This window comes from Somniosus microcephalus, chromosome 32 (assembly GCF_052327205.1).
Source record: "Somniosus microcephalus isolate GS21.2 chromosome 32, FLI_Smic_1.0, whole genome shotgun sequence".
Taxonomy (NCBI): Eukaryota; Metazoa; Chordata; class Chondrichthyes; order Squaliformes; family Somniosidae; genus Somniosus; species Somniosus microcephalus.
The window spans coordinates 34,129,515-34,153,365 of NC_141018.1; the positions used below are offsets into that span (position 1 = coordinate 34,129,515).

Consider the following 23,851-nt stretch of genomic DNA (forward strand, 5'->3'; position numbering starts at 1 on the left):
CCGCACTGTCGGAGGGGCAGTACTGAGGGAGAGCCGCACTGTCGGAGGGGCAGTACTGAGGGAGTGCCGCACTGTCGGAGGTGCAGTACTGAGGGAGTGCCGTACTGTCGGAGGGGCAGTACCGAGGGAGCGCCGCACTGTCGGAGGGGCAGTACTGAGGGAGTGCCGTACTGTCGGAGGTGCAGTACTGAGGGAGCGCCGCACTGTCGGAGGAGCAGTACTGAGGGAGCGCTGCACAGTCGGAGGGTCAGTACTGAGGGAGCGCCGCATAGTCGGAGGGTCAGTACTGAGGGAGCGTCGCACTGTCAGAGGCGCAGTACTGAGGGAGCGCCGCACTGTCAGAGGGGCAGTACTGAGGGAGTGCCGCACTGTCGGAGGGTCAGTACTGAGGGAGCGTCGCACTGTCAGAGGCGCAGTACTGAGGGAGCGCCGCACTGTCAGAGGGGCAGTACTGAGGGAGTGCCGCACTGTCGGAGGGTCAGTACTGAGGGAGCGCTGCACTGTCGGAGGGTCAGTACTGAGGGAGCGCCGCACTGTCGGAGGGTCAGTACTGAGGGAGCGCCGCACTGTCGGAGGGTCAGTACTGAGGGAGAGCTGCACTGTCGGAGGGGCAGTACTGAGGGAGTGCTGCACTGTCGGAGGTGCAGTACTGAGGCAGCGCCGCACTGTCGGAGGGGCAGTACTGAGGGAGCAGCGCACTGTCGGAGGAGCACTACTGAGGGAGCGCCGCACTGTCGGAGGGGCAGTACTGAGGGAGCGCCGCACTGTCGGAGGGGCAGTACTGAGGGAGCGCTGCACTGTCGGAGGAGCAGTACTGAGGGAGAGCTGCACTGTCGGAGGGGCAGTACTGAGGGAGTGCTGCACTGTCGGAGGGACAGTACTGAGGGAGCGCCGCACTGTCGGAGGGTCAGTGCTGAGGGAGCGCCACACTGTCGGAGGAGCAGTACTGAGGGAGTGCTGCACTGTTGGAGGGGCAGTACTGAGGGAGCGCCGCACTGTCGGAGGGGCAGTACCGAGGGAGCGCCGCACAGTCGGAGGGTCAGTACTGAGGGAGCGCCGCACTGTCGGAGGGTCAGTACTGAGGGAGCGCCGCACTGTCGGAGGGGCGGTACTGAGGGAGCGCCGAACTGTCGGAGGGTCAGTACTGAGGGAGTGCCGCACTGTCGGAGGGTCAGTACTGAAGGAGCGCCGCACTGTCGGACCGTCAGTACTGAGCGAGCGCCGCACTGTCGGAGGGGCGGTACTGAGGGAGCGCCGCACTGTCGGAGGGGCGGTACTGAGGGAGCGCCGCACTGTCGGGGGGGCGGTACTTCGGGAGCGCCGCACTGTTGGAGGGTCGGTACTGAGGGAGCGCCGCACTGTCGGAGGGTCAGTACTGAGGGAGCGCCGCACTGTCGGAGGGTCAGTACTGAGGGAGAGCGGCACTGTCAGAGGGGCAGTACTGAGGGAGTGCTGCGCTGTCGGAGGTGCAGTACTGAGGGAGCGCCGCACTGTCGGAGGGGCAGTACTGAGGGAGTGCCGCACTGTCGGAGGGGCAGTACTGAGGGAGTGCCGCACTGTCGGAGGGGCAGTACTGAGGGAGTGTTGCACTGTCGGAGGGGCAATACTGAGGGAGCGCCGCACTGTCGGAGGAGCAGTACTGAGGGAGCGCTGCACAGTCGAAGGGTCAGTACTGAGGGAGTGCTGCACTGTTGGGGATGCTGTCTTTCGGATGAGACGTTAAACTGAGGCCTAGTTCTGTTGGTTCAGGTGGATGTAAAAGATCCCTCGGCCACTATTGGAAGAAGAGCAGGGGAGTTCTCCCTGGTGTCCCGGGCCCATATTCCTGCCTCAACCCATATCAACAAAAAACGATTAACTGGTCATTCACTTCATGGGGTCTTGCTGTGTGCAAAATGATGGCCACATTAACCTACATCAAATAAGTTGTTGGGCTTCAGTGTAATTGACTGTATTTCAGTCCCTTTGAGACATTGCTGAGAGACTTGATAAAGCGCTCTGTAAACGTCAGTCTGTCTTTCTATAACACACAGTCTCGGGAGTGGGACTTGAACCCACAACTTTCAGGATGCAGAGGCGAGAGTTCTACCCACTGAGTTACACTATGCCAGTGTTACAGTGAGAGTGCTCTGTGTGACGTCTATTATATAACACATTCTTATATCCATCAGCTATCGCTATAATAAGCAATTACTGTACTTGGCAAAAGGGGGGAGAATAAAAAGCCCGGACTCTTTTCAAATGTTTTGCCCCGTACGTTTCACTCATGCCCAGTTTAGAATTACAGTCAAGGACGGCCAACAAACAGGAGAACTGTCTCTTTAAATTTAGGCCTGGGAATGGCAGGCATTGCACTGACGGTGGGAGGGTGGCCATTTTAAGTGGCCAGGCCTGGGGTCAAAGAGAACCAAGGTCCAGCCCTGATATGGCCACACCAGGCGGACACAGGCTTGGGGTGGGGCGGAATGTGGGGGAGGGTGATCGGGGGGCGTTGACCCGGAGGGGTGCTGATCAGGGGTTAGGTGATCGGGGGGCATTGACGGGGAGGGGTGATGATCAGGGGGAGCGGGGGTTAGGTGATCGGGGGGCATTGACGGGGAGGGGTGATGATCAGGGGGCGTTGACTGGGAGGGGTGGTGATCAGGGGTTAGGTGATCGGGGTATTTTCCGGTCGGGGTGGGGGGGGGGGGCGCTGTAAGTTGGGGATTCCTCTCAAACCGGGCAGGGGCTTGTACAATCGTGAGGAAGGAACGCTCGCTGGGAGCAGCTCCTGCTCCAGTTAGGTCCCACGCTTTGGCAGAAGGTCGATTTTCTGCCGTTTCTTTGGTACGGTATCGGGGAGTTAATGCAGACACGATTTCTCTGGGGAAACCGTGCTTGCGTGCGGGACTCTCTGCTCAACATTCCTGAAGGCATGTGGCTCCTGTTCTGCAGGAACTGACCACTCTCCCATACCTCACCTCGCGGCCAAGCCTAGACAGTAACATGTCGGCGCACTATTCGACCATATAGTCTCGAGTTTGTGCAAGTCTCTGGAGGGGGGCTTGAACCCATGACCTTCTGACCCAGAGGTGAGAGTGCTGCCCACTGAGCCATCAGATTGATACCCGGGCTCCAAGGGTTAAATTACGGGGTGCGATTACACAAACTAGGGTTGTATTCCCTGGAACTTAGAAGGTTAAGGGGTGATTTGATCAAAGTTTTCAGGATATTAAGGGGAACAGATAGGGTCGATAGAGAGAAACTATTTCCGCTGGTTGGGGATTCTAGGACTAGGGGTCGTCGTCTAAAAATTAGAGCCAGACCTTTCAGGAGTGAAATTAGGAAACACTTCTAAACACAAAGGGTGGTAGAAGTTTGAAACTCTCTTCTGCAATTGATGCGAGATCAATTGTTAATTATAAATCTGAGATTGATAGCTTTCTGTTAAGCAAAGGTATTAAGGGATATGGGCCAAAGGCGGGTAATATGGAGTTAGGTCACAGATCAAGGCTCGAGGGGCTGAATGGCCTCCTCCTGTTCACTGCTGACACCTATTGAAAGACCACCTGCGGCAAAGTGCGTGTGATATCAAGCAAGGACAGGATTCGTGGGGGGGGGGGGGGGGGTGTGCGCAGCTGTGAAGCTCCCGTGGTCGAACAGCTCGGCAATGCTCACACTGGGGCGAGTTAGCGGAGGGCTGGGGCTGCCCGTCGGAGCTGTTCCCAGCGAGGAGTCAGCCCCTTGTGGTGGGGGAGGTGGGGCGGTTGGGGAGAGAAGCATTCATAAAACTGTCAAGCGAAGCCCAGTGGCTCTGACAGGGGCGGAAGGTCAAATTTAGTCACGAGCAGGCGGGGACTGGGAGGGTCAGAGAGCTAGAAATACACAGGCCAAGCATGTAAAATTCCTTTAATATTAGACCCAAGACCTTTAAAGCAGACACCAGCAGGCTCAGAGTCTAATATTAGGAGCTGCTGCAATTCAGTTAAGTCGACAGCTTCAGTTTTCTGTTTCCAGAACTAGAATCTTTCTCTCCTCCACTTTCTCTTTAAAGCTTGCCTCGCTTTTGAAATTCCAGAAGATCCTTGAAGGGGTTATTTCTTTTCCTCCCGCGGTGGATCAGAGAGCGAGTCGCTTTGTGGATAAGCTGGTGACAACCTGCTGTGGGAAAAGTCTCTCTTACTCCCCTTACCTGGTTCAGCCAGAGTTGGGCCGAGTTCCATTTCACTCTCTCCCACTTCCTGCTCTTGCTCCGCCTCCCATATGGAGATGTAAAGGTAGGTGGTGGCTGGGAAAAACCCCGTGCATGGAGTTTTGAACAGACGGGTCGGGGTAATGTGAGGCATGGGGAGGGGTGAGAAAATCAACAAAAAACAGCAAGTCCCCATGTTGGTGGAGGAGGGAGGGGGCGAGAATGTGGAACTCGCTACCGCAGGGAGTGGTTGAGGTGAATAGCAGAGATACATTTAAGGGGAGGCTAGATAAACATGAGGGAGAGAGGAATAGAAGGATGTGTTGATGGGGTGAGATGAAGAGTGGGTGGGAGGAGGCTCGTGTGGAACATAAACACCGGCACGGACCAGTTGGGCCAAATGGCCTGTTTCTGAACTGTATCACAACCTAATTCTCACCTCAGGGGTCGCGGGTTTAAGTTCCACTCCAGAGACTTGAGTACAAAAATCCAGCCTGACACTGTGTGCAGTGCTGAGGGAGCGCTGCACTGTCGGAGGTGCCGTCTTTCAGATGAGACGTTAAACCGAGGCCCCGTCTGCTCTCTCAGGTGGACGTGAAAGATCCCACGGCCACTATTTCGAAGAAGAGCAGGGGCGTTCTCCCCGATGTCCTGGGGCCAATATTTATCCCTCAATCAACATCACTAAAACAGATTATCTGGTCATTATCACATTGCTGTTTGTGGGAGCTTGCTGTGCGCAAATTGGCTGCCGTGTATTCCTACATTACAACAACGACTACACTTCAAAAAGTACTTCATTGGCTGTAAAGCGCTTTGGGGCATCCTAAGGTTGTGAAAGGCGCTATAGAAATGCAAGTCTTTACTTATTTTGATTTCTGCAGATCAGGGAAGAAGGTCAGCACACCCAAGATTCCCACATGGACTCCGATTCCCAGTTGGTGCTGGTTACTGGTATAGTACCTCAGAGTTTTTCTATTCTGCAAAACTCTTCTGTCCTTTCTTTCGCTGTGCTCACTCGCTTCATCACCAGAACTGAATCTTTACCCATCCCAATATTTTCCTCTGCTCTCCCCCCCCTCACCTCCTCCCTCCCCACCAGAGGGGGTCTCCTCCAGGGTATGGCTCCATGAGGTGCTCCTGTACCCCGCCGTAACGGTCATTTTCATCTGCCAGCGTTGGTTGGATGTTCAACCATGAAAGGCACCACCAGCAAGCCCAATTCACATTCTCGCCCAATGTCCATTGGGCATAGAAACATAGAAGATAGGAGCAGGAGTAGGCCATTCGGCCCCTCGAGCCTGCTCCGCCATTCAATGAGATCATGGCTGATCATCCAAACTCAGTACCCTGTCCCTGCCTTCTCCCCATATCCCTTGATCCCTTTAGCCTTAAGAAATATATCCAACTCTTTCTTGAATATATTTAATGAACTAGCCTCCACCGGCCTCTGTGGCAGAGAATTCCACAGGTTCACCACTCTCTGGGTGAAGAAATTCCCCCTCATCTCAGTCCTAAATGGCTTACCCCTTATCCTTAGACTGTGACCCCTGGTTCTGGACTCCCCGGCCATTGGGAACATCCTTCCTGCATCTAGTCTGTCCAGACCTGACAGAATTTTATAGGTTTCGATGAGATCCCCTCTCAATCTTCTAAACTCCAGTGAGTATAAGCCCAATCGACACAATCTCTCCTCATACGTCATTCCTGCCATCCCAGGTATCAACCTGGTGAATCTTCGCTGCACTCCCTCCATGGCAAGAACGTCATTCCTCAGGTAAGGTGACCAAAACTGCACACAATACTCAAGGTGCGGTCTCACCAAGGCCCTGTACAACTGTAGCAAGACATCCTTGTTCCTGTACTCGAACCCTCTTGCTACGAAGGCCAACATACCATTTGCCTTCTTAACTGCCTGCTGCACCTGCATGCTTACCTTCAGCATTTGCCATGTTTCTGCCCAATCACCCAACCTGTCCAAATCGTACTGGAGTTTCACGACATCCTCCTCACAGCTTACCCTCCCACCCAGCTTTGTGTCGTCAACAAATTTGGAGATATTACATCCAATTCCCTCGTCCAGATCATCATTAATATATATTGAGGGAGGGGGGAAAAATCGCTGGCATCTTGGCCCGCCAGGGGGTCCTACCAGCAAGACTCGTGCCCACTGTGGCAGTTTTGCTTTGTTCTGGAGGTGTGAGAATTGCTTGAGTCAGGGACCTGAGAAAGGAGCTGTTGAAATCTGGCTGGATTGGCATCTCTGTATCCAGAGGCTGCTCAGCATCAGAATAGAGCTTTAGATCTTTAGTTTAGTCACAATTCCAAATCACCCCAGCGAGGTGAAACTCCAGAGTAACCCAAAGGCAAATACATTGAATGACTTGTTATTTTGAGTGTGAATTAAGGATATATTGTTATTTTTTACCTGCTGATTGAATCTCCTGCTCTGTATAATTTTACTTCTTATAAAAAAACCCTCGATTAATGATTTAGCCTGCTCTACGTGGTCTGTCAGGGAGGCATTGCTTCCATTTAGCAGAGATCATAGCGTCATAACGGCACAGAAGGAGGCCATTCGGCCCAACGAGTCCGTGCCGGCTCTCTCTAGAGCAATCCAGTCAGTCCCATTCCCCCGCTCTATCCCCGTAGCCCTGCAAGTTTATTTCCCTCAAGTGCCTATCCAGTCTCCCCTTGAAAACATCGAGTGTCTCCGCTTCCACCACTTCCGTCGGCAGCGAGTTCCAGGTCCTCACCACTCGCTGCGTAAAAAGGTTTTCCCTCACATCCCTCCCTGTATCTCTTGCCCAAAACCTTAAATCTGTGTCGATCTGGGGACACGGCAAGTACACTGCCCTATTTCCATGTGCATATCGCAATGGTACAAGGGTCATTGCTTGCCCACACATTACACTCACACGGTTAAATTACGGTTCGTAGGAAGCGAGAGGTTTATCATTGGAGGCTGACTTCTGCAAGTCATCTGCCCTGGAAAAGTTCACTCGGTTGATTCCTGAGATGAAGGAGTTGACTTACGAAGAAAGGTTGAGCAGGCTGGGCCTATACTCATTGGAGTTTAGAAGAATGAGAGGTGATCTTATTGAAACATATAAGATACTGAGGGGGCTTGACAAGGTAGATGCAGAGAGGATGTTTCCCCTCGTGGGGAAATCTAGAACTCGGGGGCACAGTCTCAGAATAAAGGGTCGCCCTTTTAGAACTGAGATGAGGAGAAATTTCTTCTCTGAGGGTCATAAATCTGTGGAATTCTCTGCCCCAGAGAGCCGTGGAGGCTGGGTCATTAAATACATTTAAAGTGGAGATAGACAGATATTGAACAATAAGGGAGTGAAGGGTTATGGGGAGCGGGCAGGGAAGTGGAGCTGAGCCCAAGATCAGATCAGCCATGATCTCATTAAATGGCGGAGCAGGCTCGAGGGGCCGAATGGCCGACTCCTGCGCCTATTTCTTATGTTCTTATGAAAGAAGTTGAATTATTTGCAGCAACTTATTTTCCTTTGATCCTTGTTGATGAACTGCACTGTGACCCTTGACCCTTCACCTGGGCTCCTTTATTACGAAGGAGATGTGATGAAGAATAATCAGGATGTAGGAACACACCAGACCAGAGAAGATCACTGGCTGGTCCAGGACACGAGGAAATATCATACCACACAATACTTCTCACACCCTTCTCCCAAGTTTCTCTCTGCGCGCCAACTCTTGCTCGCAGTTACTGAAACACTCAGCCCATGGCCTCCCTGGCTCATCCATTCCAAACACTCACCACCCTCTGTGTAAAGGAGTTCAATCAAAAATGTGTCTTTCGCCCTAAGTTTAAGGATATGTCCCTTCTTGTAGAGTCTGAGACCATGTTACACTTCCTGATGTTTAACTTGTCTATACCCACAGTGCCTTTTCATTCCCTGGCTTTCCATCTACTCAACAGGTTTTGGGCCATTCCGACAATACATCCCTAACCCAAGCTGGGCTGCGGTTCAGGTACTGAGACCAACACAGGAGTTTTATTTACGTGCAGATTTCGAGTGTTTCAGAATAAGGGGTCACCCATTTAAAACGGAGATTTCTTCTCTCAGAGGGTCGTGAATCTTTGGAATTCTCTTCCCTGGAGAGCTGTGGAGGCGGAGTCAGTGAATATATTTAAGGTGGAGATAGACAGATTTTTGAACGATTAGGGAGTCGAGGGTTATGGGGCGCGTTCAGGGAAGTGGAGTTGAGGCCAAGATCAGATCAGCCATGATCTTATTGAATGGCGGAGCAGGCTCAAGGGGCCGAATGGCCGACTCCTGCTCCTACATCTTATGTTATGGGTGGCTCATTAGTGCCAGCCGTGGCTCAGTGTGTGGCACCCTCGCCTCTGAGTCAGAAGGTTGCGGGTTCATAGTCCCCACTCCAGGGACTGGAGCACAGAAATCCAGGCCGTATACAATCCAGAGCCAGTACTGAGGGAGATGTTAAATCGAGGCTCTGTCTGCCCTCTCAGGTGGACCCTCCATTATGTCCAAGTTTCTTCAGCAGATGTCGTGGAGGGCTTCATGGTCAATCACGAAAGAACAATGAGTGCCCCAAGGTGGTCTGGGTAGTTGTAGGGTTCTTGTATTGATGTTGGTTGAGGGACAAATATTGGCCAGGACACCGGGGAGAACTCCCCTGCTCTTCTTCAAAATAGTGACCATGGGGGCTTTACGTCCACCTTTATGGAGCAGACGCGATCTCAGTTTAACGTCTCATCTGAAAGACGGCACCTCCGACAGTGCAGCACTCCCTCAGCACTGCACTGGGAGTGTCAGCCTAGCTTTATGTGCTCAAGTCCCTGGAGTGGGACTTGAACCCACAACCTTCTGACTCAGAGGCGAGAGAGAGAGAGTGCTGCCCACTGAGCCACCTATTGGAATATACAATCAGAAAGAAAACTCATTCAGTGGCCTGTTTGTTTTTCCAACCTCTCTTGATCTAACCTGTGTCTCACTGACCCCCTCTCTTTATCTCTGAAAGGACTCCTGTGTGTACAATCTCAGGGAACCATCAAAGTGCACTTGAAGGCCAGTTCCTGTATTTTTTGTGTGTGTGTGTGTGCGAAAGTATCTGTGATTTGTTTTAAAGCAGTTTTTGTTATTTTTTTCGGTGTTGCGCTTGGCTCCGAGGCCATTCTTGCAGCTGGGAGACTGATAGGGTTTAGTTTCAGCAGACAGATCAGCAATGTTCCCTCCAGTGGCTGTTTACTCCCCTTCAGGCACTGTTGTGTCTTTCTTGTCAGGGACTTGAATGAACAGGTCTAATTGATGTTCCTGTTGTCAAGGGAACTTGAAAGAACTTCAAGAAATGGTGCCCGAGGCCCCCATCCTTTCTAACTCTTTAGGTGCTGATTTTCTATTGACAAAAAGATTATATGGCTTTCCAATTAATGGTTCTCCAATATGATGTATCTTTTTCCGAAGCTGTTCAACCAACTCAAGCTCCTTCCCTGCCAATATCCAACAACTGTACCTCTCTAATTAATTGTCTTCCCCTCCTTTCCTCAAGTGTCTTGCTGCCCTCTGGTAGCTCACCCAAGTGGCCTTTCTTCATGTGTCAGCCGAAGACAGTGAGTGGCGGCAGGCTGTTCGACCATGAGGGCATCACAGCTTAACCTTCTGCTCACTCGATCTCAGCACAGCCGCACTCTCCAGCGGGGTAGGGGCACTGGAGCATGATCAGGAGCAGCCGCACTGGCTGGTAGGACCCTTCCCCAGCCCAAGGAAGTAGAAACCGGTGGTAGCACCCTCTACTGCTGCCTCAGCCCAACCAGCTCCCCGGGTGAGAACAAGGAATGGGTGAGGATTGGTGAGAAAGAAAGAAGACATTTCTATAGCGCCTCTCATGACCATAGACGTCCCAGAGCACTTTACAGCCAAGGAAGTACTATTTGAAGTGTGGTCACTGTTGTAATGTAGGAAATGCGGCAGCCAATTTGCACACAGCAAGCTCCCACAAATAGCAATGTGATAATGACCAGATCATCTGTTTTTAGTGATGTTGATTGAGGGATAAATATTGGCCCAGGACACTGGGGAGAACTCCCCTGCTCTTCTTCAAAATAGGGCCCACGAGATCTTTATTGTCCAACTGAGAGAGCAGACGTGGTCAATGGTTTAATGCCTGTTTCGAAGGACAGCAACTCTGACAGTGCAGCACTCCCTCAGCACTGCACTGGGAGTCTGGAGTGTTTGGAGTGGGACTTGAACCCACAACCTTCTGATTCAGAGGTGAGAGAGTGCTTCCCACTGAGCCACGGCTGACTCCGACATTTAGGCGAGGATTGGGTGTGGGTGAGGATTGGGTGTGGGTGAGGATTGGGTGTGGGTGAGGATTGGGTGAGGATGAGGGTGAGGATGAGGATTGGGTAAAGGTGAGGATTGGGTGAGGATGAGGATTGGGTGAGGGTGAGGATTTGGTGTGGGTGAGGATTGGGTGAGGATGAGGATTGGGTGAGGATGAGGATTGGGTGAGGGTGAGGATTGGGTGAGGGTGAGGATTGGGTGTGGGTGAGGATTGGGTGTGGGTGAGGATGAGGATTGGGTGAGGATGAGGATTGGGTGAGGGTGAGGATTGGGTGAGGATGAGGATTGGGTGAGGGTGAGGATTGGGTGAGGGTGAGGATTGGGTGAGGGTGAGGATTGGGTGAGGGTGAGGATTGGGTGAGGGTGAGGATGAGGATTGGGCGAGGATTGGGTGAGGGTGAGGATTGGGCGAGGGTGAGGATTGGGTGTGGGTGAGGATGAGGATTGGGTGAGGATTGGGTGAGAGTGAGGATTGGGTGTGGATGAGAATTGGGTGAGGATGAGGATTGGGCGAGGATTGGGTGCGGGTGAGGATGAGGATTGGGTGAGGATTGGGTGAGGGTGAGGATTGGGTGAGGATAAGGTTTGGGTGAGGGTGAGGATGAGGATTGGGTGAGGATGAGGTTTGGGTGAGGATTGGGTGAGGATGAGGATTGGGTGAGGATGAGGTTTGGGTGAGGATGAGGATTGGGTGAGGGTGAGGATTGGGTGAGGATGAGGATTGGGTGAGGATGAGGTGAGGGTGAGGATGAGGATTGGGTGAGGATGAGGATTGGGTGAGGGTGAGGATTGGGTGAGGTTTGGGTGAGGGTGAGGATTGGGTGAGGATGAGGATTGGGTGAGGATGAGGTTTGGGTGAGGATTGGGTGAAGATGAGGATTGGGTGTGGGTGAGGATTGGGTGTGGGTGAGGATTGGGTGAGGATGAGGATTGGGTGAGGATGAGGATTGGGTGAGGGTGAGGATTGGGTGAGGATTGGGTGAGGGTGAGGATGAGGATTGGGCGAGGATTGGGTGAGGATGAGGATTGGGCGAGGATTGGGTGAGGGTGAGGATTGGGTGAGGATGAGGATTGGGCGAGGATGAGAATTGGGTGAGGATTGGGTGCGGGTGAGGATGAGGATTGGGTGAGGGTGAGGATTGGGTGAGGGTGAGGATTGGGTGAGGATGAGGATTGGGTGAGGATGAGGATTGGGTGAGGGTGAGGATTGGGTGAGGATGAGGATTGGGTGAGGATTGGGTGAGGGTGAGGATTGGGTGAGGATGAGGATTGGGTGAGGATGAGGATTGGGTGAGGGTGAGGATTGGGTAAGGATGAGGATTGGGCGAGGATTGGGTGAGGGTGAGGATTGGGCGAGGGTGAGGATTGGGTGAGGATGAGGATTGGGTGAGGGTGAGGATTGGGCGAGGATGAGGATTGGGTGCGGGTGAGGATGAGGATTGGGTGCGGGTGAGGATTGGGTGAGGATGAGGATTGGGTGAGGTTTGGGTGAGGATGAGGATTGGGTGAGGATGAGGATTGGGTGAGGATGAGGATTGGGTGAGGGTGAGGATTGGGTGAGGATGAGGATTGGGTGAGGTTTGGGTGAGGATGAGGATTGGGTGAGGGTGAGGATTGGGTGAGGATGAGGATTGGGTGAGGATGAGGATTGGGTGAGGGTGAGGATTGGGTGAGGATGAGGATTGGGCGAGGATTGGGTGAGGATGAGGAGTGGGCGAGGATTGGGTGAGGGTGAGGATTGGGTGAGGATGAGGATTGGGTGAGGGTGAGGATTGGGCGAGGATGAGGATTGGGTGAGGATTGGGTGCGGGTGAGGATGAGGATTGGGTGAGGATTGGGTGAGGGTGAGGATTGGGTGAGGGTGAGGATTGGGTGAGGATTGGGTGAGGGTGATGATTGGGTGAGGGTGAGGATTGGGTGAGGGTGAGGATTGGGTGAGGATGAGGATTGGGTGAGGGTGAGGATTGGGTAAGGATGAGGATTGGGTGAGGGTGAGGATTGGGCGAGGATTGGGTGAGGGTGAGGATTGGGTGAGGATGAGGATTGGGTGAGGATGAGGATTGGGTGAGGGTGAGGATTGGGTGAGGGTGAGGATTGGGTGAGGGTGAGGATTGGGCGAGGATGAGGATTGGGTGCGGGTGAGGATGAGGATTGGGTGAGGGTGAGGATTGGGTGAGGATGAGGATTGGGTGAGGTTTGGGTGAGGATGAGGATTGGGTGAGGGTGAGGATTGGGTGAGGATGAGGATTGGGTGAGGGTGAGGATTTGGTGTGGGTGAGGATGAGGATTGGGTGAGGATGAGGATTGGGTGAGGGTGAGGATTGGGTGAGGGTGAGGATTGGGTGAGGGTGAGGATTGGGTGTGGGTGAGGATTGGGTGTGGGTGAGGATGAGGATTGGGTGAGGGTGAGGATTGGGTGAGGATGAGGATTGGGTGAGGGTGAGGATTGGGTGAGGGTGAGGATTGGGTGAGGGTGAGGATTGGGTGTGGGTGAGGATTGGGTGAGGGTGAGGATTGGGCGAGGATGAGGATTGGGCGAGGGTGAGGATTGGGCGAGGGTGAGGATTGGGTGTGGGTGAGGATGAGGATTGGGCGAGGATTGGGTGAGGGTGAGGATTGGGTGAGGATGAGGATTGGGTGAGGATGAGGATTGGGTGAGGGTGAGGATTGGGTGTGGATGAGGATTGGGTGAGGGTGAGGATTGGGTGAGGATGAGGATTGGGTGAGGATTGGGTGAGGATGAGGATTGGGTGAGGGTGAGGATTGGGTGAGGGTGAGGATTGGGTGAGGGTGAGGATTGGGTGTGGGTGAGGATTGGGTGAGGGTGAGGATTGGGTGAGGGTGAGGATTGGGCGAGGATGAGGATTGGGCGAGGGTGAGGATTGGGTGTGGGTGAGGATGAGGATTGGGCGAGGATTGGGTGAGGGTGAGGATTGGGTGAGGATGAGGATTGGGTGAGGATGAGGATTGGGTGAGAGTGAGGATTGGGTGTGGATGAGAATTGGGTGAGGATGAGGATTGGGCGAGGATTGGGTGCGGGTGAGGATGAGGATTGGGTGAGGGTGAGGATGAGGTTTGGGTGAGGGTGAGGATGAGGATTGGGTGAGGATGAGGTTTGGGTGAGGATTGGGTGAGGGTGAGGATTGGGTGAGGATGAGGATTGGGTGAGGATGAGGATTGGGTGAGGATGAGGATTGGGTGAGGTTTGGGTGAGGATGAGGATTGGGTGAGGGTGAGGATTGGGTGAGGATGAGGATTGGGTGAGGGTGAGGATTGGGTGAGGATGAGGATTGGGCGAGGATTGGGTGAGGGTGAGGATTGGGCGAGGATTGGGTGAGGGTGAGGATTGGGTGAGGATGAGGATTGGGTGAGGATGAGGATTGGGTGAGGGTGAGGATTGGGTGAGGATTGGGCGAGGATGAGGATTGGGTGCGGGTGAGGATGAGGATTGGGTGAGGGTGAGGATTGGGTGAGGATGAGGATTGGGTGAGGTTTGGGTGAGGATGAGGATTGGGTGAGGGTGAGGATTGGGTGAGGATGAGGATTGGGCGAGGGTGAGGATTTGGTGTGGGTGAGGATGAGGATTGGGTGAGGGTGAGGATTGGGTGAGGGTGAGGATTGGGTGAGGGTGAGGATTGGGTGTGGGTGAGGATTGGGTGAGGATTGGGTGTGGGTGAGGATGAGGATTGGGTGAGGGTGAGGATTGGGTGAGGATGAGGATTGGGTGAGGGTGAGGATTGGGTGAGGGTGAGGATTGGGTGTGGGTGAGGATTGGGTGAGGGTGAGGATTGGGTGAGGGTGAGGATTGGGCGAGGGTGAGGATTGGGCGAGGGTGAGGATTGGGTGTGGGTGAGGATTGGGCGAGGATTGGGTGAGGGTGAGGATTGGGTGAGGATGAAGATTGGGTGAGGATGAGGATTGGGTGAGGATTGGGTGAGAGTGAGGATTGGGTGTGGATGAGAATTGGGTGAGGATGAGGATTGGGCGAGGATTGGGTGCGGGTGAGGATGAGGATTGGGTGAGGGTGAGGATGAGGTTTGGGTGAGGGTGAGGATGAGGATTGGGTGAGGATGAGGTTTGGGTGAGGATTGAGTGAGGGTGAGGATTGGGTGAGGGTGAGGATTGGGTGAGGATGAGGATTGGGTGAGGATGAGGATTGGGTGAGGATGAGGATTGGGTGAGGGTGAGGATTGGGTGAGGTTTGGGTGAGGATGAGGATTGGGTGAGGTTTGGGTGAGGATGAGGATTGGGTGAGGATTGGGTGAGGATGAGGATTGGGTGAGGGTGAGGATTGGGTGAGGATGAGGATTGGGTGAGGGTGAGGATTGGGTGAGGGTGAGGATTGGGTGAGGTTTGGGTGAGGATGAGGATTGGGTGAGGTTTGGGTGAGGGTGAGGATGAGGATTGGGTGAGGGTGAGGATTGGGTGAGGGTGAGGATTGGGTGAAGATGAGGATTGGGTGAGGATGAGGATTGGGTGAGGGTGAGGATTGGGTGTGGGTGAGGATGAGGATTGGGTGAGGATTGGGTGAGGGTGAGGATTGGGTGTGGGTGAGGATTGGTGTGGGTGAGGATGAGGATTGGGTGAGGGTGAGGATTGGGTGAGGGTGAGGATTGGGTGAGGATGAGGATTGGGCGAGGATTGGGTGAGGGTGAGGATGAGGATTGGGTGAGGGTGAGGATTGGGCGAGGATGAGGATTTGGCGAGGATGAGGATTGGGTGAGGATTGGGTGCGGGTGAGGATGAGGATTGGGTGAGGGTGAGGATTGGGTGAGGGTGAGGATGAGGATTGGGTGAGGATGAGGATTGGGTGAGGATGAGGATTGGGTGAGGATGAGGATTGGGTGAGGGTGAGGATTGGGTGAGGGTGAGGATTGGGTGTGGGTGAGGATTGGGCGAGGATTGGGTGAGGGTGAGGATTGGGTGAGGATGAGGGTTGGGCGAGGATGAGGGTTGGGCGAGGATGAGGGTTGGGCGAGGATTGGGTGAGGGTGAGGATTGGGTGAGGATGAGGATTGGGTGAGGATTGGGTGAGGGTGAGGATTGGGCGAGGATGAGGATAGGGTGCGGGTGAGGATGAGGATTGCGTGAGGGTGAGGATTGGGTGAGGATGAGGATTGGGTGAGGGTGAGGATTGGGTGAGGATGAGGATTGGGTGAGGGTGAGGATTGGGTGAGGGTGAGGATTGGGTGTGGGTGAGGATTGGGTGAGGGTGAGGATTGGGTGAGGGTGAGGATTGGGCGAGGGTGAGGATTGGGTGTGGGTGAGGATTGGGCGAGGATTGGGTGAGGGTGAGGATTGGGTGAGGATGAAGATTGGGTGAGGATGAGGATTGGGTGAGGATTGGGTGAGAGTGAGGATTGGGTGTGGATGAGAATTGGGTGAGGATGAGGATTGGGCGAGGATTGGGTGCGGGTGAGGATGAGGATTGGGTGAGGGTGAGGATGAGGTTTGGGTGAGGGTGAGGATGAGGATTGGGTGAGGATGAGGTTTGGGTGAGGATTGAGTGAGGGTGAGGATTGGGTGAGGGTGAGGATTGGGTGAGGATGAGGATTGGGTGAGGATGAGGATTGGGTGAGGATGAGGATTGGGTGAGGGTGAGGATTGGGTGAGGTTTGGGTGAGGATGAGGATTGGGTGAGGTTTGGGTGAGGATGAGGATTGGGTGAGGATTGGGTGAGGATGAGGATTGGGTGAGGGTGAGGATTGGGTGAGGATGAGGATTGGGTGAGGGTGAGGATTGGGTGAGGGTGAGGATTGGGTGAGGTTTGGGTGAGGATGAGGATTGGGTGAGGTTTGGGTGAGGGTGAGGATGAGGATTGGGTGAGGGTGAGGATTGGGTGAGGGTGAGGATTGGGTGAAGATGAGGATTGGGTGAGGATGAGGATTGGGTGAGGGTGAGGATTGGGTGTGGGTGAGGATGAGGATTGGGTGAGGGTGAGGATTGGGTGTGGGTGAGGATTGGTGTGGGTGAGGATGAGGATTGGGTGAGGGTGAGGATTGGGTGAGGGTGAGGATTGGGTGAGGATGAGGATTGGGCGAGGATTGGGTGAGGGTGAGGATGAGGATTGGGTGAGGGTGAGGATTGGGCGAGGATGAGGATTTGGCGAGGATGAGGATTGGGTGAGGATTGGGTGCGGGTGAGGATGAGGATTGGGTGAGGGTGAGGATTGGGTGAGGGTGAGGATGAGGATTGGGTGAGGATGAGGATTGGGTGAGGATGAGGATTGGGTGAGGATGAGGATTGGGTGAGGGTGAGGATTGGGTGAGGGTGAGGATTGGGTGTGGGTGAGGATTGGGCGAGGATTGGGTGAGGGTGAGGATTGGGTGAGGATGAGGGTTGGGCGAGGATGAGGGTTGGGCGAGGATGAGGGTTGGGCGAGGATTGGGTGAGGGTGAGGATTGGGTGAGGATGAGGATTGGGTGAGGATTGGGTGAGGGTGAGGATTGGGCGAGGATGAGGATAGGGTGCGGGTGAGGATGAGGATTGCGTGAGGGTGAGGATTGGGTGAGGATGAGGATTGGGTGAGGTTTGGGTGAGGGTGAGGATGAGGATTGGGTGTGGGTGAGGATTGGGTGAGGGTGAGGATTGGGTGAGGGTGAGGATTGGGTGAAGATGAGGATTGTGTGAGGATGAGGATTGGGTGAGGGTGAGGATTGGGTGTGGGTGAGGATTGGGTGAGGATGAGGATTGGGTGAGGATGAGGATTGGGTGAGGGTGAGGATTGGGTGAGGATGAGGATTGGGCGAGGATGAGGATTGGGCGAGGGTGAGGATTGGGTGAGGATGAGGATTGGGCGAGGATTGGGTGAGGGTGAGGATTGGGTGAGGATGAGGATTGGGTGAGGGTGAGGATTGGGCGAGGATGAGGATTGGGCGAGGATGAGGATTGGGTGCGGGTGAGGATGAGGATTGGGTGAGGGTGAGGATTGGGTGAGGATGAGGATTGGGTGAGGATGAGGATTGGGTGAGGGTGAGGATTGGGTGAGGATGAGGATTGGGTGAGGATGAGGATTGGGTGAGGGTGAGGATTGGGTGAGGGTGAGGATTGGGTGTGGGTGAGGATTGGGCGAGGATGAGGATTGGGTGAGGATGAGGGTTGGGCGAGGATTGGGTGAGGGTGAGGATTGGGTGAGGGTGAGGATTGGGTGAGGATGAGGATTGGGTGAGGGTGAGGATTGGGCGAGGATGAGGATTGGGTGCGGGTGAGGATGAGGATTGCGTGAGGGTGAGGATTGGGTGAGGATGAGGATTGGGTGAGGATTGGGTGAGGATGAGGATTGGGTGAGGATGAGGTTTGGGTGAGGATGAGGATTGGGTGAGGGTGAGGATTGGGTGAGGATGAGGATTGGGTGAGGGTGAGGATGAGGATTGGGTGAGGATGAGGTTTGGGTGAGGATGAGGATTGGGTGAGGATGAGGATTGGGTGAGGATTGGGCGAGGGTGAGGGTGAGGATTGGGTGAGGATGAGGATTGGGTGAGGGTGAGGATTGGGACAGTTAATATAAGTAACAATTATACGTTATTTTTAATAACATTTTACAACTTTACTTCCCCAGGAGCTGGAGAAGTTAGGCCTGGGTGAGAATGTTCGACTGGAAACTGTGGAACTGCCCGTTCACTACCAGCGAACCCGGGAGCTTCTGACCAGGATGTGGGAAACACAACAGCCACAGGTTTCTTTAAACTTGGTCTCGGGGTGAGGGTGACTCTGGCTGGCGGTCCTGCTTCACTTATTTTACAACTGTGGTGGGCTGGGCAGAGGAAAAATCAGAGATCTCACTCCTGAGCCATGTCTACTGCACCCTGCCGGAAAGAGAGAACGCGTGTGTGCGTACACGTGTCTGTGTGCGTGAGTGAGTGTGTGTGTGCGTGAACATGTGTGCACGAGTATGTGTGTGCGCGCGTGCGAATGTGTGTGTGTATATTTTTTTTTTATTCGCTTATTGTATCTGGGCGTCGCTGGCAAGGCCAGCATTTATCGCCCATCCCCAATCGCCCTTGAGAAGGTGGTGGTGAGCCGCCTTCTTGAATCACTGCAGTCTGTGTGGTGATGGCACTCCCCCAGTGCTGTTCGGGAGGGAGTTCCAGGATTTTGACTCAGCGACGATGAAGGATCGGCGATGTACTTCTAAGTCAGGATGGTGTGTGACTTGGAGGGGAACTTGGAGGTGGTGGTGTTCCCATGCGTCTGCTGCCCTTGTCCTTCTAGGTGGAAGAGGTGGCGGGTTTGGGAGGTGCTGCCGAAGAAGCCTTGGCGAGTTGCTGCAGTGCATCTTGTAGATGGTACACACTGCAGCCACGGTACGCCAGTGGTGGAGGGAGTGAATGTTTAAAGTGGTGAATGGGGTGCCAATCAAGCGGGCTGCTTTGTCCTGGATGGTGTCAAGATTCTTGAGTGTTGTTGGAGCTGCACTCATCCAGGCAAGTGGAGAGCATTCCATCACACTCCTTACTTGTGCCTTGTAGGTGGTGGAAAGGCTTTGGGGAGTCAGGAGGTGAGAATACCCAGCCTCTGACCTGCTCTTGTTGCCACAGTGTTTATGTGGCTGGTCCAGTTAAGTTTCTGGTCAATGGTAACCCCCCAGGATGTTGATGGTGGGAGATTCGGTGATGGTAATGCCCTTGAATGTCATGGGGCGGTGGTTAGACTCTCACTTGTTGGAGCGTCATTGCCTGGCACTTCTGTGGCACGAATGTTACCTGCCACTTATCAGCCAAAGCCTGAATGTTGTCCAGGTCTTGTTGCATATGTGTGTGTGAGTGAGTGTGTGTGTACGTGTGTGAGTGAGTGTGTGTGCGAACAGTGGGTAAGGAGAGGATCACCTGAGCTGTGGGGCTGCCAGAGTAAGATTGTGCCGACACTCGTGGTTTGGGCTCACGTGAAGGAGGGCGAGGGACCGGGGGGCAGCCGGTGCCCGCGGAACCTGTACCCCAGCGCGAGTCGGAGTGGGCGGGAGTGGAGGGTAGACAACTTGGGAGGGGCACAAAAAGATCCAACTTTACTTTCATCGACAAAAGATTGCGTGATTTGGGCTTGACTTTTATCGAGTTCCTGTACCTCATGTTCTGTTAAGCTGGCCGTCCATGTTGGAGTAGCGACAGCATCGAAGACGATTATTCTTGAACAGTGCGCCAAGAATCACGGATACAAAGATCGCGACGTATGTGGCTTCTGTCCAGCGGGAAACTGCTGCGTAGAGGGAGGTCCAGAGAAGATCGAGTCCCTGATCAACATGAGGGCCATCTGTAAAAAATTATCCAGGATGGATATTGGAATCATCCAGTCCAGAGATGCAGGGAGGTAAATAATAGCAACACAAAGCACCTCAATACTTCAGAAAACGACCCCGATTCCTTAAATCCTTTATGTCCAGCAATTAAATTGTTTGAAAATGATGAGGTATTGGATGTTGGAAAGCACACCTGGCACTTCCCTCCCGCCCCCAGCCTGAAGGCACGGACTCTCACTGAATACGGTTAGTGGCCAATCTTCATCCAGACATCTTATTCTCCGTGTCGCTGGCCTTCCGTTCACGGCCTCCTGGCTGTGAGATGTGGGCCGAGGCGGGATTCAGTGCAGCTCCTTCGCCATTCCCTGCTCTATAGCAAGGGCATGTGATTGGGTGGGAGGGTTATCCTTGTTTCTACACAGCAAGTCAAAGGGCCCCATTAAAATTCAACTATTGGCCTGTTCTTTTTCCAATCCTGTGGGGAGGTACCCAGTTTCGACTTAGTAACTACCCACAGCGGGAGTCACAGGCCCAGACCCCCGTCCCATCACCGTGTGGGGGAATCACAGACACAGACCCCCGTCCCATCACCATGTGGGGGAATCGCAGACACAGACCCCCGTCCCATCACCATGTGGGGGAATCGCAGACACAGACCCCCGCCCCATCACCGTGTGGGGGAATCACAGACCCCCGTCCCATCACCGTGTGGGGGAACCGCAGACACAGATCCCCGTCCCATCACCGTGTGGGGGAATCGCAGACCCCCGTCCCATCACCGTGTGGGGGAATCGCAGACACAGACCCCCGTCCATCACCGTGTGGGGGAATCACAGACCCCCGTCCCATCACCGTGTGGGGGAATCAGACACAGGCCCCTGTCCCATCACCGTGTGGGGGAATCGCAGACACAGACCCCCGTCCCATCACCATGTGGGGGAATCGCAGACACAGACCCCCGTCCCATCACCATGTGGGGGAATCGCAGACACAGACCCCCGTCCCATCACCGTGTGAGGGAATCAGACACAGACCCCCGCCCCATCACCGTGTGGGGAATCGCAGACACAGACCCCCGTCCCATCACCATGTGGGGGAATCGCAGACACAGACCCCCGTCCTATCACCATGTGGGGGAATCGCAGACACAGGCCCCTGTCCCATCACCATGTGGGGGAATCGCAGACACAGACCCCCGTCCCATCACCGTGTGAGGGAATCGCAGACACAGACCCCCGTCCCATCAGTGTGGGGGAATCACAGACACAAACCCCCGTCCCATTACCGTGTGGGGGAATCGCAGACACAGACCCCCGTCCATCACCGTGTGGGGGAATCACAGACACAGACCCCCGTCCCATCACCGTGTGGGGGAATCGCAGACACAGACCCCCGTCCATCACCGTATGGGGGAAATCACAGACCCCCATCCCATCACCGTGTGGGGGAATCGCAGACACAGACCCCCGTCCCATCACCGTGTGGGGGAATCACACACACAGACCCCCGTCCCATCACCGTGTGGGGGAATCACAGACACAGACCCCCGTCCCATCACCGTGTGGGGGAATCACAGACACAGACCCCCGTCCCATCACCATGTGGGGGAATCGCAGACACAGACCCCCATCCCATCACCGTGTGGGGGAATCGCAGACACAGACCCCCGTCCCATCACCGTGTGGGGGAATCACAGACACAGACCCCCGTCCCATCACTGTGTGGGGGAATCACGGACACAGACCCCCGTCCCATCACCGTGTGGGGGAATCACAGACCCCCATCCCATCACCGTGTGGGGGAACCGCAGACACAGACCCCCGTCCCATCACCGTGTGGGGGAATCAGACACAGGCCCCCGTCCCATCACCGTGTGGGGGAATCGCAGACCCCCGTCCATCACCGTGTGGGGGAATCACAGACACAGACCCCCGTCCCATCACCGTGTGGGGGAATCGCAGACACAGACCCCCCGTCCCATCACCGTGTGGGGGAATCGCAGACACAGACCCCCGTCCCATCACTGTGTGGGGGAATCGCAGACCCCCGTCCCATCACCGTGTGGGGGAATCGCAGACACAGACCCCCGTCCCATCACCGTGTGGGGGAATCACAGACCCCCGTCCATCACCGTGTGGGGAATCGCAGACACAGACCCCCGTCCCATCACCGTGTGGGGGAATCGCAGACACAGACCCCCGTCCCATCACCGTGTGGGGGAATCGCAGACACAGACCCCCGTCCCATCACCGTGTGGGGGAATCGCAGACACAGACCCCCGTCCCATCACCGTGTGGGAAATCGCAGACACAGACCCCCGTCCCATCACCGTGTGGGGAATCGCAGACACAGACCCGAGTCCTATCATTTCTCTAAGCCTCGAGAACCCAAGAACAGGCTGCCAAGAGCCAAGGCTTTGGGAACTCGAAGTAAGTTGCACACCGAGCTACAGGGAAGCTGCAAATATTGACACTACTTTGAAATGTCTTGATCCTCTTCAACTGACCTTACAAAAAATATTTCCTTAGGTATCTTTGTGATTATGCTTATTACCTTTCACTGCACCATGGCAACAGGAAAGCTGGCTTCATTCATGTCCCTCCGCTGAGTAAGCAGCTTACCGTGGCGAGTCTGGGCAAGGCCCTCCAGCTGATTGTACAAGAGATGCTGCAGGACCTGGAGACAGCGCTCCACTGAGAGCAGTTGGAGTCAAAGTGGTCGGAGAACGAACTGTGAATCCCCCGGCCTACACAACCATCCTCTGCCCTCAATCCTCATCGTGTTGAGAACAAGATTATCGCACCGTGGCTCAGTGGGTAGCACTCTGGCCTCTGAGTCAGAAGGTTGTGGGTTCAAGTCCCACTCCAGATACTTGAGCATAAAAATCCAGGCTGACACGCCCAGGGCAGTACTGAGGGAGCGCCACACTGTCGGAGGGGCAGTACTGAGGGAGTGCTGCACTGTCGGAGGGTCAGTACTGAGGGAGCGCTGCACTGTCGGAGGGTCAGTACTGAGGGAGCGCTGCACTGTCGGAGGGTCAGTACTGAGGGAGCGCTGCACTGTCGGAGGGGCAGTACTGAGGGAGCGCTGCACTGTCGGAGGGGCAGTACTGAGGGAGCGCTGCACTGTCGGAGGGGCAGTATTGAGGGAGCGCCGCACTGTCGGAGGGGCAGTACTGAGGGAGCGCCGCACTGTCGGAGGGGCAGTACTGAGGGAGCGCTGCACTGTCGGAGGGGCAGTACTGAGGGAGCGCTGCACTGTCGGAGGGGCAGTACTGAGGGAGCGCTGCACTGTCGGAGGGGCAGTACTGAGGGAGCGCTGTACTATCGGACGGGCAGTACTGAGGGAGCGTGGCACTGTCGTGATGTTGATTGAGGGATTAAATATTGGCCCAGGACACCAGGGAGAACTCTTCTTCTTCGAATAGTGTCCTGGGATCGTTTACTTCCACCTGAGAGGGCAGACAGGGCCTCGGTTTAATGTCTCATCTGAAAGATGGCATCTCCGACAGTGCGGCGCTCCCTCAGTACTGCCCCTCCGACAGTGCGGCGCTCCCTCAGCACTGCCCCTCCGACAGTGCGGCGCTCCCTCAGCACTGCCCCTCCGACAGTGCGGCGCTCCCTCAGCACTGCCCCTCCGACAGTGCGGCGCTCCCTCAGCACTGCCCCTCCGACAGTGTGGCGCTCCCTCAGCACTGCCCCTCCGACAGTGCGGCGCTCCCTCAGCACTGCCCCTCCGACAGTGCGGCTCTCCCTCAGTACTGCCCCTCCGACAGTGCGGCGCGCCCTGAGTACTGCCCCTCCGACAGTGCGGCACTCCCTCAGCACTGACAGTGCGGCGCTCCCTCAGCACTGCCCCTCCGACAGTGCGGCGCGCCCTGAGTACTGCCCCTCCGACAGTGTGGCGCTCCCTCAGCACTGCCCCTTCGACAGTGCGGCGCTCCCTCAGCACTGCCCCTCCGACAGTGCGGCGCTCCCTCAGCACTGCCCCTCCGACAGTGCGGCGCTCCCTCAGTACTGCCCCTCCGACAGTGCGGCGCTCCCTCAGTACTGCACTGGAGCAGCAGCTTGGATTTTTGTGCTTGAATCTCTGGAGTGGGACTTGAAC

The 23,851-nt window shown here is 55.0% G+C and overlaps 3 protein-coding genes across 6 annotated transcripts in view; 1 reads left to right on the plus strand and 2 right to left on the minus strand.

Annotated features, from left to right (window-relative positions):
* The window catches only part of fam169b (family with sequence similarity 169 member B), a 30,609-nt gene extending 25,954 nt beyond the window's left edge, over window positions 1-4,655 (minus strand). The window contains exon 1 of one of the 4 annotated variants that reach the window (XM_085972352.1): window positions 4,172-4,655. In XM_085972352.1, the coding sequence (XP_085828478.1) occupies window positions 4,172-4,445 (274 nt within the window). In that variant the 5' untranslated portion in view covers window positions 4,446-4,655. The remainder of the gene's footprint in view (window positions 1-4,171) is intronic. The other 3 variants (XM_085972353.1, XM_085972355.1, XM_085972354.1) reach the window with 3 other exon arrangements.
* On the plus strand, window positions 3,876-22,707 carry pgpep1l (pyroglutamyl-peptidase I like). The gene is made up of 6 exons (XM_085972356.1): window positions 3,876-4,256; window positions 5,056-5,125; window positions 8,121-8,173; window positions 18,071-18,187; window positions 19,589-19,815; window positions 22,273-22,707. The coding sequence occupies exons 2-6, from the start codon at window positions 5,092-5,094 to the stop codon at window positions 22,439-22,441; spliced, it is 600 nt and encodes a 199-aa protein (XP_085828482.1). The 5' UTR covers window positions 3,876-4,256; window positions 5,056-5,091; the 3' UTR covers window positions 22,442-22,707.
* Window positions 19,671-23,851, minus strand: part of igf1ra (insulin-like growth factor 1a receptor) — a 305,819-nt gene continuing 301,638 nt past the window's right edge. Inside the window, exon 22 of the transcript XR_015074380.1 lies at window positions 19,671-19,758. The gene's annotated coding sequence lies outside the window, so the exon portion shown is untranslated. The remainder of the gene's footprint in view (window positions 19,759-23,851) is intronic.

Bases quoted from the DNA above. Each gene is read 5' to 3' on its own strand.
- pgpep1l (XM_085972356.1), top strand. From the start codon at position 5,092: ATGGACTCCGATTCCCAGTTGGTGCTGGTTACTG. The intron at 5,126-8,120 runs GTATAGTACCTC...TCTACTCAACAG, and splicing joins CCAGTTGGTGCTGGTTACTG to GTTTTGGGCCATTCCGACAA. The intron at 18,188-19,588 runs GTTTCTTTAAAC...TGTTCTGTTAAG, and splicing joins GGGAAACACAACAGCCACAG to CTGGCCGTCCATGTTGGAGT.